Genomic DNA, 14736 nt, shown 5'->3' with positions numbered 1-14736 from the left:
ACACGAAACCTTCTTTAGAAACATGGTATTTTTTTCTATGAAGTGAACAAAATTCATCCCATGTGAAAATGTGAAACTGCAACTAAATTAAGTATATTAATACATGCCTCTACCTTTCTAAACAGAATTGAGAGGTCTCGTTTGCCGACTCTGCGTATAGGTGGTTCTTGAGAATTTCTAAACCACAGTAGAACAGTGCGTCCATTTTATAAACAGCTCTGGTAGGAGCAGTTTCCAGAGTAGTGAATGGAGAGCACTTCAGAAGAAGGAAAACAGTTTGAGAGGACCTGAGAGATCCAGCTTTATAAGAGGAAGTTCTCCTGGTGCCTCAGGTGATTACTGTGCAGAGTTCCTGAAATCTGTTGTGGGCCTGTCTGTAGCTAATACATAATTTTAAACTATGAGGCAAGCATGTGAGTGCTTTACTAGTATTAACTTGACTAGTATTTGTTCCTTACAATAACTTTAAAAGGGAGGTACTATTGTCCTGTTTTTTAGATGATGCAGTAGTAGCATAGAGAGGTCAAGCAATTTGCCCAAGGTCACACACCTAAGGAATTAATGGAGCTGGGGTTGAACTCGGGGAGTTTGGTGCAAATGTCCATGCCCTCAGTCATTATGCTCTGCTGGTTAGCCATATTTTACTTTATGCATCCCATTTTAAGCCATAAGGTAGGAATCAAAAGGCAGTTTCTTAGGTGCTAAGATATTCGTAGGGTAGCTTGAGGTTGATATAAGATCCCCCCGACCCTTGAAACAGCAGGTCATTCACCGTCCTAGGAAGGCTGATACCCATTTTGCATATCAGCCATACTTTATTTCTCAGTTTGGACTGGGAACCTTCCATGGTGAGTGGAAAATTAATAGAAGACGCAAGAATCATATAGTTTTACCACTTGTTAACTCTGCTTAAAAAGTTTGCTTAAGGATATGGAATCTGATGATGACTGACTTTGTCAGATTTCCTTATTCTAAAAACAAGGATATTTTAGAATATTTTTCACCTGTAATGGTCTGAAAAAATTTAATTTTTAATCATCTTTCTTTGAGAGAGTAATAAAATTTTCCTTACACTTCAGGGTTTACAAAGAATTATATTTACCATAAATATAAGTTATTTAACCTTCTCAACAATCCTGTATGCTTGCTTGATCTCTTTCAAAGTTTAGGGGGGATTTACTTAATAATTTATGAAGAAGGATGCCTTGTTCAAAGCTAATTTCTAATTTTAGAATCTGAGCTTATCAACAAGAGGCAAAAAGCTCCCACAGACTCGAATGTACCAAGACATGGGCAGATGTGATCTGAACCTAGCACCACAGCACTCTGAACCTTTTATGAAATGCTAAAGAACTGTTATCACTTCCTAATAGATTTGCTGTATCCCAGTATCACTTTCTTTTGAAATAAGTACTCTCGAGGAACTCTCTCAAAGAACTTATTGTATTGCTTATTAAATATATGGATTTTTAAAAACAAATCTAGCAAATCTCTTTAGAGAAGAAATGAAATAGGAAGTGGGCCAAGTGATTCTGAGAGTCTTAAAGAAAGGTATTCGATAATACAGCCGTGGAGTCTGTAGTCAGAAGGGGTCTTAGTGCTCGGTCTAGCTTGTACAGTCTAGCTTGTACTCGGTTTGTGAATATTTTTTCTAAGACACCTCTGCCGAGTGGTCATCCAGCAAATCCAAGTAGTTCAGAAAATTAAGAAGGAGTGGAAGGAGCAAGAAAATTTATCGTGTTGGAGGATTTTGCCTGTTTCTTAACAGAGAAGTTTGGGTCCAAAATGTTCTGCCTGGGGACTCAGCCCAAGCTTCTTGTTGCCTCTTCTGACCCTTGACACCCTCTTGTCCCCTCACACGTTCTGGCCGCATGTCAGTATTGGCGCTGTATTATCATCATCTCTTCATGTGTCCGTCTCCCTCTGGACTGTGAGCAAACTGGGGAAAGATAGGCCAGCATGCCATAGGTACTGAACTAATGCTATTTGAATAAATGAAAAATGCGTAGGAAACGCAGGCTAGCTTAGTGTGTGGCTTAGTGTTGACCGCCTTAGATCTGAAGTGCTGAGTATTGGTGTGACCCTTCAGCCTTCTCAGAGAAACTGTGTTCCTTGTAGTATCACATGAAGGTCTTTCCAGATGAGATTTGAAACTCAAGACATGGTCTGGCCCATCCCATATGAAAGTTCAAATCACATCTTTTTGGTGTGTGTTACAAAACACAGAACATAAAATTTACCACTTTAGCCATTTTAATGTGTGTAGTTCAGTGGCATTTGTACATTTACAGTGTAGGGCAGCCATCACTCTATCTCTTTCCAGAACATTTTCTTCATTCCGCAAAGAAACTCTGTATCAATTAGCAGTCTCTTCCATTCTCCCCTAGCCCTGGGCCCTGCCCTACGTACTGCTCTGCTCTATGGATTCGCCTGCTCTGGACCTTTCGTGTAAATGTAATCATACAACATGGGGCCTTTTGTGCCTGGCTTTTTTTACTTCACATAACGTTTTCAAGGTTCATCCATGTTGTGGTATGTATCAGTACTTACATCTTTTTGTGGCAGAATAATATTCTATTATATGGATAGATTTTGCTTATTTCAAATCACAGTTTTATAGACGAATTGGTCACAAGTTAAATTTCTTTTTTCTACCTGAACATCATGAATGGCAGAGAGTCTTAATTATTTCTACATGATACCTATAATTTTGGAATATTTAACTTTATAATCTAAGCCTGAATGTTTTGTAATACCCCCCCACCCCCATTCTACTTTTCCTGCTTTGGCTCTACTTAGTGCTTATTAGAGCTATTTTCAAAGGATGAGTCAGAAACAGAATGGTAGACTGTAGTAGTTTTGCTGAAAAGAAGTAGAAGACTAGCAGCTGTTGACCTAATAGGCATTTAGGTCTTGACTGAATTATGAAACAGTTTAAGCTGTTTAATCTTAATAGCTTTTATATCTTTTAGCATCTGATTACAGAATTAGAAAATTTCTTTAGAGCTATGTTATGAAAGAGTAGCTTACACCTTCTCCATTTGTATGGGAAACTAAGCCTTTGTAATACTTTCCAGACTCTTCCTATTTTTTAACTTATTTTTACTGTTTATTGTTTTTTAAAAATTTATCTTTATTGTTGAAAGTATTACAGGTGTCCCCTTTTTTCCCCATTGACCCCTCTGCCCTGCACCCACTCCTTCACCACACTATTGTCTGTGTCCATGGGTTATGCATATAAATTCTTCAGTTAACCTCCTCCCACCCACCCATCCCTACCTTCCCTTTGAGATTCGTCAGTCTGTTCCATGCTTCTGTGTCACTGAATCTATTTTGTTTATCAGTTTATTATGTTCTTTAGATTCCACATGTAAGTGAGATCATGTGATGTTTGTCTTTCTTTGCCTGGCTTATTTCCCTTAGCATAGTATTCTTCAGGTCCATCCATACTGTCCCAAATACAGGTGTTCCAGCTGTACACGTGCCTTCCACGTGTAACACACAGAGCAAAATTCAGAGATTAGAAGGTAATTTTTTTTCATATTTTATGCATAAAAAATGAGACTCTGCATGTAAAGTTAAGACACAATTGGCATTTCTAAATATTAAGGCAGAACCTCATATTTCCGTGTGTCCTGTAAGGGAAACAATTTTAATTATTCACTTGGAAATGAATTGATTTGCCTCATTTTTTTCCTATTGCTCTATCCATTCACTAATTCCCAATAATATGAATTGATTAATCAGGGTTTAGATTTGCTGACTATGTGTATGGTTTTGACAGGATTACAGCCTCTTCATTACTGGGAAATGAATGACTGGTATAGTATTAGTTATACAACTTGGATATCAAATGGTTTGTATTAGAATATGCACCTGTTACATTCTGAGGTAAAATCCATTCCTAGTCCCTGCTATGACACTCGGTTCTGATTTACCTATAAATAAATGCCAACAGGATCGCTCGCTCTAAATAAGGAACTTCAGACTTCTACAACTTAGGTCTTTTGCTTCTTTCTTTCACTTATTTTCCTTTTTCCTCCAGGTTATTAATAACCGCTTAAAGGATTTTAAGGATATAGAGTAGCTGTAATCAGTTTGTTACCAGGTATCCTACTCTTGATTGTAGCTCTGTCCCTTTCCAGTTAGAACAAATGTATTGAACGACTTTTAATGGTGCCTCATCAACCCTTCGATACCGGCTGTCGGAAGATATCGTCCCATCTCAGACACCTCTCAGCGGCAGCATGCCAAGTTCTGTGTGCATATTTTGGCAACGTTCCCCCTGCTTTCTGTGATCATAGGTCTTACCGTAAAAACTGATTCTGAGGAGGAAAACAGGCAAAGGTACTGAACTCTAATGTAAACACTACAAACTGCATTTGTTCTGACACAGCTCACTGCCTAGATTAAAAACATTTAAAATTCCATGCTTCTGCAAGGTAGCGGGACATTTGATCAAAGAAAACAATGCTTTTTCAGGAAAAATGCTCCCAAAACACAGAATGATAACATGTTCTCCACCTTTGACTTCTGAATTACTTCTCCCTCTGTCAAGATAGGCCATGTAACACGGAAACAAAAGCTCCTCTAAACACATTTCCACTTAAAATCATAACCTGGCTGCATGAGACCAGAATAGCCTTAGGGGGCCGGTATTGAGAACTTCAGGAGTTGGTTTTTTTAGAGCTTTCAAAGGAAACCAGACTTCACAGATGAACTCCAAGCTTTCCCTACCCTGACTAGAATTCAGTTTCCTTAGAGAGTAATTTGGTCTAATCCACATATTCAGCTGGGAGCCCCTGGAGCTCAACGTATGATTGGCCGCACCTCTGTTAATCCCATGGCCTCTAGAAATCCAGAGGAGGGGCCAGTTGTGCAGATTGCCAGAGCCTTAGAGCTCTCGTGGCCATCTCCACCTCCCAGGATGTGTCTGAGATACACTGGACTCACTTGGGTTTGAAACATAACCAACACCATTTTTAGTTCCATTTGGGCATTCATTCATGGGAACAGTGAGCATTATAAAAGCTTTGTAGAGGAGACAGAGGACTATTTGCATCAAAGCAACTCAGACAATTTTAGCTGGCACTGTGGACATCGCTGTTCACAGAAACTCTTGTTGGCCTATCCCTGTGGAGTTTCAGGGACCTCTCAGGTTGTGCTAGCTCCCCGGCATTTGCTCACAACTCACTCCCCTTCCTTTCTTCCTTTTCTTTCCTTATCTTTCCTTATCTTTCCTCTCCTCTCCTCTCCTCTCCTCTCCTCTCCTCTCCTCTCCTCTCCTCTCCTCTCCTCTCCTCTCCTCTCCTCTCCTCTCCTCTCCTCTCCTCTCCTCTCCCCTCCCCTCCCCTCCCCTCCCCTCCCCTCCCCTCCCCTCCCCTCCCCTCCCCTCCCCTCCCCTCCCCTCCCCTCCCCTCCCCTCCCCTCCCCTCCCCTCCCCTCCCCTCCCCTCCCCTCCCCTCCCCTCCCCTCCCCTCCCCTCCCCTCCCCTCCCCTCCCCTCCCCTCCCCTCCCCTCCCCTTTTCTTTTCTTTTCTTTTCTTTTCTTTTCTTTTCTTTTCTTTTCTTTTCTTTTCTTTTCTTTTCCAGAAGCAAAATAGCTCCTGCCTCTTGCTCTTCTACAGTAGCTCCCTGTCTTCTCCTGCGCCCCGAGGCCAGCACCCAAGATTGAGGGTGGGGTGGGAAGATAGGGAGAAAAGAGAGGAAGACATGATGAGAGAAATTCATTCTACTCTTGGCACTGCCACTTTGTAGCAGTATGACTGGAAAAATTATTTACCTCTGAGCACCAATTTCTTCATCTTTAAAATGGGAATAATTAGATAATTACACAAAGTACCTTTTTTTCTGATGAGAACAGCAAGTCTTAACTAGATAGAAGGACCCCTGGACCGGCCTATTATCTTTCCTTGGAAGAAAATAATGGTGGCTGTCACTACCGTTGCCACCACTATTCTTACTAACATCAGTGACTCAAGTGTAGTGTTTCTGAATGCCCGTAGCTTAGTAATTACTCCTCTCCAGATTTCTCCTTTGTGCTAGAAAGCTGAGACTGTGTGCCCGTTTAGAATTCCTTATCAGCTTCAGGTTATTATACTAGCTCAGGGGAATTCAAATGCCATCCTTTGATGCTTGAAGTATATCTTAAATTACTACCTGAATGCCAGTAGATTTTGTGTGGGTTTTTTGGCCATTACAAATTTACTAACTTTAAGATGGTGCTTAAGCAGCAATCTTTATTGAGATCTGTGACTGCAGCTGGCAAGTGGAAATGATTAATTCAGTACTCAGGTCATGCGGGAATCAGGTTCTTGCTATGCCTGCTTTTAAAATCAGCTTCCACTGGTCACCCCAGTGATTCTCTTTATAAAAAGTAGAAGTTGACAGAAAATAAATTTACATAGTGGATAATTATATGGAACATTGGTTATATATTAGTGTTAGAAAACAATAATAAAGTATTTGGAATGAACTATTTATTGAGACAAGGAATATAAAAAATTAACAAACTTTTTTTCACATTAATCAATGTGCAAATATTGAGTCCCTTCAATTTGTCTAGAATTTTAATTTCTAACTGTTCTAACACACTTCATTGCCTGAATGAAAAGCATTTAAAATTCTATGCCTCTAAAACACTGATTTTCAACCTCTCTCATCTCACGGCACACGTAGACTAACTACTAAAACTCCACAGCACACCAAAAAATATATTTTGTGCTAATCTAACAACAAAAAAGGGTATAATTTTGATTCATTCGCACTGGGTGGCTATTGTGCTATTGCCTTTTTTTTTTGTTGACAATCTAAGGGAAAAGAGGTCAGTGCCCCTCACTAAATGGTCAGGTATTGCATGTTTTAAATATTCTTGTGGCATACCCATTGAAAATCACTGCTCTAAAAGACAGTAGAACATTTGGTTGGAATGTTTTTATCTTTATCTGTCCTGGGGAAGGAAAACATGCTCCAAAGGTTTTTTTCACATTTTACATATTTGTATTTGCATAACTATTGAAGATTCTTAAAAGCTGTTTTCTTTTTTTGCCTAGTGTGGTTCCCATACATGGCATAAGAACTGTCCTACAGCCAAGGACGTCAGTGCGTTGACTCCCACAAAGCCTGGATGTGGCCTCGATTCCTCTCCAGCATACATTCTAGGCAGCCCCTGTCATTCATTTTTGTAGACTGAGTTGGAATCTGCTTTTCTTGACTCTGTTTTAGAGTTGGAGTCAAGCTTGATAGTGAAGTTAATGTCCTCCCCCACCCCTTTCTGGCCAGAAAACCTTAACGATATGGCTCTGTAATAATACTTGAGTCACATTCCATGAATAACTTTTATTGATTCTTCCAGAAACCTTGTTGACTGCTTACTAGCTGTCCAGCCCCATGCTAGGCCCAAGGATGTAGAAATGAGTGTGACTCAGTTTCTGCCCTCAAAAAATGTCTTGAGGACTTCACACTGTAAGGGGTGGGGAAGTAAATGACAGACATCTCAACTGGTTATTACAGTGCCATGTACAAGTAGACACACGAGTGTGGTCTGTGGGAGCAGTGCTGAGCTCCAGCCCTGCCTGCAGGATGCGGAAAGATTTACTGGAAATTGCATGTTGAGCTGGATGCACATGATCGTCCAGGGGCTGGCAGGAGGGTGCTGCAGGCTAGGATCCTGAAAGGCCATGGTGTGTTAGTGACATACAGCATGGTATTCAGATGACAGATGCTTAATAGCAAAGGACAATGGAAAAGTGCCTGCTGGTCAACAGTGGCCTGCCGAGGGCTCCAGCAGTAGGTTCCTGCCCCAGAACATATCACATCCAGTGTCTCCCTTTCCCTTCCTCTCTTCTCCGTAAGTGACCAAACTGTGGGCTACTCTGGGAACGAAGGGCTAGGGTCCCTGGAATCCCCTTATAACTCTCCCAGGAGACCCCTTTGGAGGATCATGACCTGTTGTTTCATAAATATTCTTCTGTTTATATGAGTTCTTGTGCCTCAACCCCCAACCCAAATTTAGTTCCAAGTATTTTTCCAGGGTATTCAAAATATAGAACAGAGAGGGCAGACTTATTTCTGCATCACATTTCAGGCTTTCATTTTAGGTGGTTGTTTTTTTCTGTGTTGTGGTCACATTAGATTATATTCAGAGGCTCCCAGGGAATCCTGAATCTCATCCTTGTTGGGAGGAGGAGGAATTCGCTTTGGGATTGATTGGCTGTGTCCCTGTCATTATGTTAAGGGTTTCAAGACAAAATATTAGGAAGGAGCTTGCTGTCCTTTGCCATAGCACTGTGAAATCTTTTAGATACCACTTGGGATAGCAGTGTGAAATCATTTTGGTATCATTTGTCATAGAAGTGTGAAATCTTTGACCTCAGTGCTGCTGGGACCAGGGAGAATGGTCAGTTGACTCCCTTGGTGGGAACTGAGATGCTTAGGGGGTTAAGATTCCTTGAATTCAGCACCAACTGATTAATGTGTTTCTAGAAATTCAGAGAAATGTAAAAATAAAATAATAAGGAAAAATTTTAAAGCTCCAAATCCACCCCTCCAAGAATATTTTAAGGGAATTTTTTAAAAAGTATGTTTTCATTGATTTTAGACAGAGAGGAAGGGAGAGGGAGAGAGAGAAACATCGATTAGCTGCCTCCTACATACCCTGTACAGAAATTGAGCCCACAACCTGGGCATATTCCCTGGCTAGAAATCTAACCGGCGACCGCTTAGTGCATGGGACAGTGCTTAACTAACTGAGCCACATCAGCTGGGCAAGGGAATTTTTTGATACAAATTTGTAAATGGTGAAAGAAGCAATGGCAAATAAAAGGTCAGCTGTAAGGGTTCCTCAGACCGGAATACACTTTAAAACGCTACAGCAGCAACTAACTACTGTTAGCCACTCCCAGCAATTGGTTGCCCATTTCATATGAATCTGGGGTCAGATTTGAGCTCCTAAAAGTCATCTTGTCCAAATGTAAGTGAAATTCGAGTTCAGCTATGATAGATACCCTTGTGTCCTGAAATAGATTTGTGTCTCACTGCCTGCCCATCTGTGTAAATTATGGGTGCTACAGGACCCAGATTCAGGGTGTTTTTAGTTACTACCAACACTGTTGCTAAGTGGGTATCTCTTTATCTCTAAAGAGGGGATAGGTGGTGGCTATGTACAGCCCAGGGTGTGATTTTATGGGTCTTGATTATAGACATGTTGCTAGAGTTCGTTTCTTATCTATCTCTCTATAAACTAATTATTGGATCATCCATTTTAGAGCATTGTTTGGTCTGGTTTTAGAGAACAGGAGTCTCTCTGGTAATGTTTTGGATGACTTCATTGTTTCACTAATCCATAGGGGCTGTTAAAACAATCAGAAATGTTGAAATAGATCCTCACTGACATGTTAGCAAAATTGGACAACTGTTAGGTTCTCTTATCAGTTGTTTCAGTCAATTTGCTTTTGTTTGTTTTGACACCCCAGGAGCAGGGGTTTTTGAAATCATTGTGGTAGAAATATCTTGCGTCTCTACTGTGAATCCTGGGAAATTCAAAGCCATTTTTTAAAAAAATATATCTTTATCTTTATTGATTTCAGAGAGAGGAAGGGAGAGAGAAAGAGAGAGTTGAAACATCAATGATGAGAGAGTTGTCATTGATCAGCTGCCTCCTGCACATACCATCCTGGGGATCGAGCCTGCAACCCGGGCATGTGCCCTGGCTAGGAATCAAACCTCCATCTCCTGAATCCTAGGTCGATGCTCAGCCGCTGAGCCACGCCCGACCAGGCCAAAGCCATTTTTATATGGTGTCTTTCCATAAAGAGAATAGGGTTTTTGTTTATTTCTTCTTTACTGTAAGGTAGTACACAAGTTATTTTCATAACATGATTTACAGAGTTTGAGACAATATATCATTTTTGCTTATCAAAGATTATCTTTGGAGAACTGAGAGGTCTTCGCCCTAACAAGGTGCAGAGAAAATCATCCTTGTTGTATTCTGGTGACAATGTGGGAGCTTCCTAAATGGGAGAAAGGCAGGTCATCTTCCCCTCGGGGGCTTTATGCTCCTTAGAGTTGGCTTTGACTTCCGTCAAAACTGTGTTCAGATTCCCCAGAAAAGTACTCAGAAAAGATTTACTTTGAAATTCTTTATGAAATAAGAGAAATACATTCATTACATCCAGTAGTTTGTTGAAGTGCACAGATAACCTCAGAAGACTTAGTATAAATAGATGTTGTAGAACAGATTAGCCCAATTAGCTTTCTTTCATTTTGAGGAGGGATCAGCAATGAATGAGGGACAGTGTCTACATATGGAATGTGACAGATCACATTTCCTCACATTTTCTCACGCCATCAGGAAGATTGAAATTCAGCACTGTTTGAGACAAACAGGATTAGAGCACGCTCTTCTGGACTAGGCTTTATGGACAACAGTGTGGTCAAAGAATAGCTAAAAGAGGTCACCAAAGCCGCAGAATCTGCATGTGAAAGATTTTCAGATCTGATTTATCTATTAAGTTGTTTCCCTAAGAGGATGACATCTTAAGACCAGAGGTATAATTTCTAGTTTCATTAGGTGAAGTCTTTTTGTTTTGTTTCTATTTCTGCCATTAGAATTTTTCTGCTCTTCTACAATGGGTTGATGGGTATTTAACATGGAGTTCATGGGACCTGTGATGGATGTATTTTCTTGACATGGTTTACAAAATTTAGTGTGCATATGAGTTTTGTATGTGTGTGAGTGTGCTGGTGGATGGGGTTCATGTCTTACATTGAGCTCTGAAATCAAATGGTTAGTGACTCCCAAAGATTAACAAAGAAGCCACCAATTTAGAGACTAGTCTTTGTTCCCTTATTTATATGCAGCCCCTGTAGCCCCATAGCCTTCATAGTCACATGGCCCATTGGTTCAGTTCTCTATTATTTATAAAGCCCATGGAAAACTGATGACCTTTATTTTTATGTAAATTTGACATAGAATGGAGAGTCAGCTCTTTAAACTACTGTGTGGATTTCCAAGCTGGAAATGATTGGATACCATTTGTATAGTTTCTCCATTGGCTGTTTTTGTCCTACTCTCTGCTTTGGTTCTGGTCTTTAGACCATGGTCACCAGACAGTAATCTACCCATGAAAATCTTCAGCAGCATATTCTTATCTTTTTAACTATAATCTATCCTGAGCTATATAATTGGTTTTTAAGAGGATGTTCTTTTTCTTTTATTTTGGAGGGCTTTTTTTTTTTTTTTTTTTTTTCAGCCTGAGAGAAATTAGATACCTTAGGCAGGGATTCTTTGAGAGGTATTTCAGGTATGCTTTACCCAGGTTTCCAGGAGCTCTTATAACCTTCACTCTTTTGTTTGTTGCTTTTGTTGTCCTTTATCTTCCTTCAGCAAGATTTATTAAAGTGGAGGAAGGATAGAAGAGGAAGGTCCTGAGGGATTAGAAGAGGGGGTGCTTGGGGGACTTTCTGTTCCTGCCAAATGCTCTTTTCTAAAAAAGTGTTGAATATTTTTCTTTTAATTTCCCAATCATAGTGTGAATTCTTCTTTGCCAAATGGTTTTTGGGGCTTTGCCTAAGCCCCCTGTGCCAGAGTCGAGGATTCATCTTGGCTAGACATTGCTACATATTGAAGAGGGAGCCGTTTCCAGGAAAGCTCAGAGAACTGGGGCTCCTAGAAATCTTTCCTTGATTGTACGAGCCAGACCTTGACACTTTTGACCATCTGGAAAATTTTGGACCCAAGCACCAATATGTCTCATATTTATTTTTCTTTTCATTTCTTAAGTTTTTTAAAAAAAAGTCTTTTTCATTTGAGTTATATATTTATTACTATTTTATCTACGTACTCCAAGAAGAATCGTATGCCAGAGGGCTTCAAAGAAAGTCATCAGAAAAAGAGTTGATGTACCTTCTGTGGATATACATTGCTATTCTTTGTGCCATCATGATGCTCAGTAAACAGTTTTGGAATGAATACATCTGGAAACTTTTTACTGGCATACTGTTAGTGACAGAGTGTTTCTTTTTTCAGATACTCTTGGACAAGTAATGATTTCGTCTCCTTCCTTCACTCTCCCTAGTATGTGCTCTCTGTAGTGTGCATCTCTCTGTTTACTGGTGCAGTTAGTTAATGCTACAGATAATTCCCCTGCTGTATCCATCGCCTCTGCTGTTTATAGTGGTGATCAATCTGTTTATTTCTAGATGCAGATAGCATCTCCAAAATGCCATGAGGTAGAGTCTGTACAACTAAGGAACATTTTATTCTGCTGTGGCTATACTTGACATACTGTTCATTAGTACTCTGCTTTCAGTACTTTTCTTTACGCCAAATATAAAAATGACCCTAGCTGTCTTACGGAAATAACTCTTGATAGTTTGAGTATTGCTCGTGGGTTTTTGTTGTTGTTGTTGTTTTTTTAACTTTTCTGTAAATTAGCTAGCTAAATCCCTTTGAACCTATTAATATATTCAACCTTTTTTTATTTTTACCTTTTAGGTAACATAAATTTATGAATTTGCTGTGATAAATCAATCATTTAAAAATGATCTACTCTGTATTAAGCACAGTATTAAACATAAGACATAGTTTTGCCTACAGAGTATTTATCGTCTATTTCAGAGATTAAAACACACACACTCAGCAGTTAATGAGAGAGATGGTATTATGTACTATAGTGCATGTTAGTCATAGAATACAATACTTTTGTGGCGTTGAAAATTGGAAAATTAAATAACCAACCAGCATTTACTGAGCGGCTGCCATGTGCTAAGGCAGAGGTATTGAAAGGTAAGTAAAGTTTGGCACCTTATTACCAACGACCTGAGAGTGTACTGTGGTAAGGACGCCGGCAGGCGGTCCCTCCCATAAAAGGTAAAGATACCTGAGGATCAAAGTGGGCCAGCAGCCTCTGGGAGATGTAAAGTAGCCCAGCTTTGAGGGCTCTGTCCCTGATGACTGTATAGACCCCAAGCATAGATCTCTAACCTTGAATCCTCATAAGGATTATGCTGAGATGGGCTGTTATTCCCAGTGCGGCACTCGGTCTGTCTTTCCAGCTGAAGTCCTTTCTGTCTTTCCCTCCCTTATCGCTTCGTGGTGCTCTTTGGTGAGTTGCGTTTGTTTCAATACGGGATCCTTGGGCCTTGCCTCCCCTCCCCTCCCCTCCCCTGCAGAAAGCCAGTGTGAAGCATGCGTGCATGAAGCATCTGTGTTCAGAGTTTCTGTATCTACCCTTTCGCCCTCCCCTGTTCACGTCGAGTGACCTTGTGCTCCGGGAGGACGGGGTTGAGCCCGCTGGGCCCTGCTCTCCTCGGGTGCTTTCTGATGCTGCAGATGCCGACTCTGGTAACCTCCGAGAAACAGTCCTTGATCCGCTATCAAAGCGGCCGTAGTTTCCTGTCCAGGCTCATGGTTTTTTCCCCTGTTTTCTTTTTTCTTTCTTTTTTGGGGCTGGGGCTGTACATGATCAGCTTTTATTCTGTGTGTTCTCTGTGCTTCATTTCTTTAGAAAATCCCTTCAAGCCAATAGCCGTGATGATGAAAGCACTGGCAGCTCCCCTTGGCAGCCCCTTTCCCTTAGCTTTCGACACTTTTCTTTGGCAGAACTCACTTCGCTTTAGGGGGGTTGGAGCTTACCTGGAAGACAAGGAAGTCATTTCTCTGGCGATCCAGAGGGATGACCCGCCCTCAGGGGGTCCTGGGCTCCAGTTTTCAGCTTAGTCATTTGACTTGAAGGATAAGGTAGTCCTGAGGGAAGGTAACTTCTATTCTGCCTTCGCCAACTTTGAAAACAATGTGTTCTGTTTGTGTCCTGCTGTTCCTGGGAGCCGAATCATGTTTTAGTTGAAGTTCGTGTGGGTTAAAGCATATGATATAGCCATTTTTTGTGTGATGAAAAATGGTCAAATATTGGCAATATCATCTGAAGTAGCTTATAGCTTGCTTCTGTTAATGCTGAGCTTTGAAAAAGTATTCCAGATACTATGCTAAGTGATTTTAATGGAAAGCCAGTCCTAAGACTCCTCTTTCTCTTGCTTCCCAGGTTACTCTGCACCTGAATCCCATCTCCTCAGTCCACATTCACCACAAGCCTGTTGTGTTTCTGCTCAACTCCCCACAGCCCCTTGTCTGGCATCTGAAGACAGAACGGCTTGCGATTGGCGTCTCCAGACTTTTTTTGGTAAGCGTTTGAAACCCTCACCCAGAAATCCTTAGCACAAGGATATAATGACCCTGAAACTTTGCAAGACTTCTTCATTGAAGTGTGTTAAATGTGGAGTATGCTCTTAATAATATTTGGATGACAGATAAACATTTGCAGTAAACAAACACCACTCACATGCCTTCTTCTGTGGATGGTGAGTCCAGTCTAGTTTGCACATTAGAGCAGGACCTGAGATCATACTCTGTGTGGCCTGAGCTTTGGTCCCATCTCTGAGACCCCCCTCGTGGCATCACGAGCGATGTAAATATTGTAAATAGCCACTAGGTGTGTGGTCTCTGACCACAAACTAAATACTCACAAACCCATTCTATTTGTATATATAACACGGGCCTTGTTTCTGATATGAGGATCTGTTTGTTGAGAAAGTGACACAGTGAGCTCCAAAATGAAAACATTTGTATTTTATAAAAAAAACTGGAACCCAGCTCTTGTGGAAAGATCCAAATATTACCTACTATTTGTAAATCATGTCCTTTTAAATTTGCCAGAACATTCAAGTTTGCTAGTTGTGG

At 40.7% G+C, this 14736-nt stretch overlaps 1 protein-coding gene across 2 annotated transcripts in view; it reads left to right on the top strand.

Annotated features, from left to right (window-relative positions):
• TGFBR3 (transforming growth factor beta receptor 3) overlaps positions 1–14736 on the top strand; it is a 183772-nt gene that overhangs the window by 100072 nt on the left and 68964 nt on the right. For both annotated transcript variants that reach the window (XM_081144498.1, XM_081144497.1), the window contains exon 4: positions 14042–14179. In XM_081144498.1, coding sequence (XP_081000624.1) covers positions 14042–14179 — 138 coding nt within the window. The remainder of the gene's footprint in view (positions 1–14041; positions 14180–14736) is intronic.

Source organism: Miniopterus schreibersii (assembly GCF_964146895.1).
Source record: "Miniopterus schreibersii genome assembly, chromosome: 8".
Classification (NCBI taxonomy): domain Eukaryota; kingdom Metazoa; phylum Chordata; class Mammalia; order Chiroptera; family Miniopteridae; genus Miniopterus; species Miniopterus schreibersii.
This window is presented reverse-complemented; position numbering and strand designations above follow the sequence as displayed.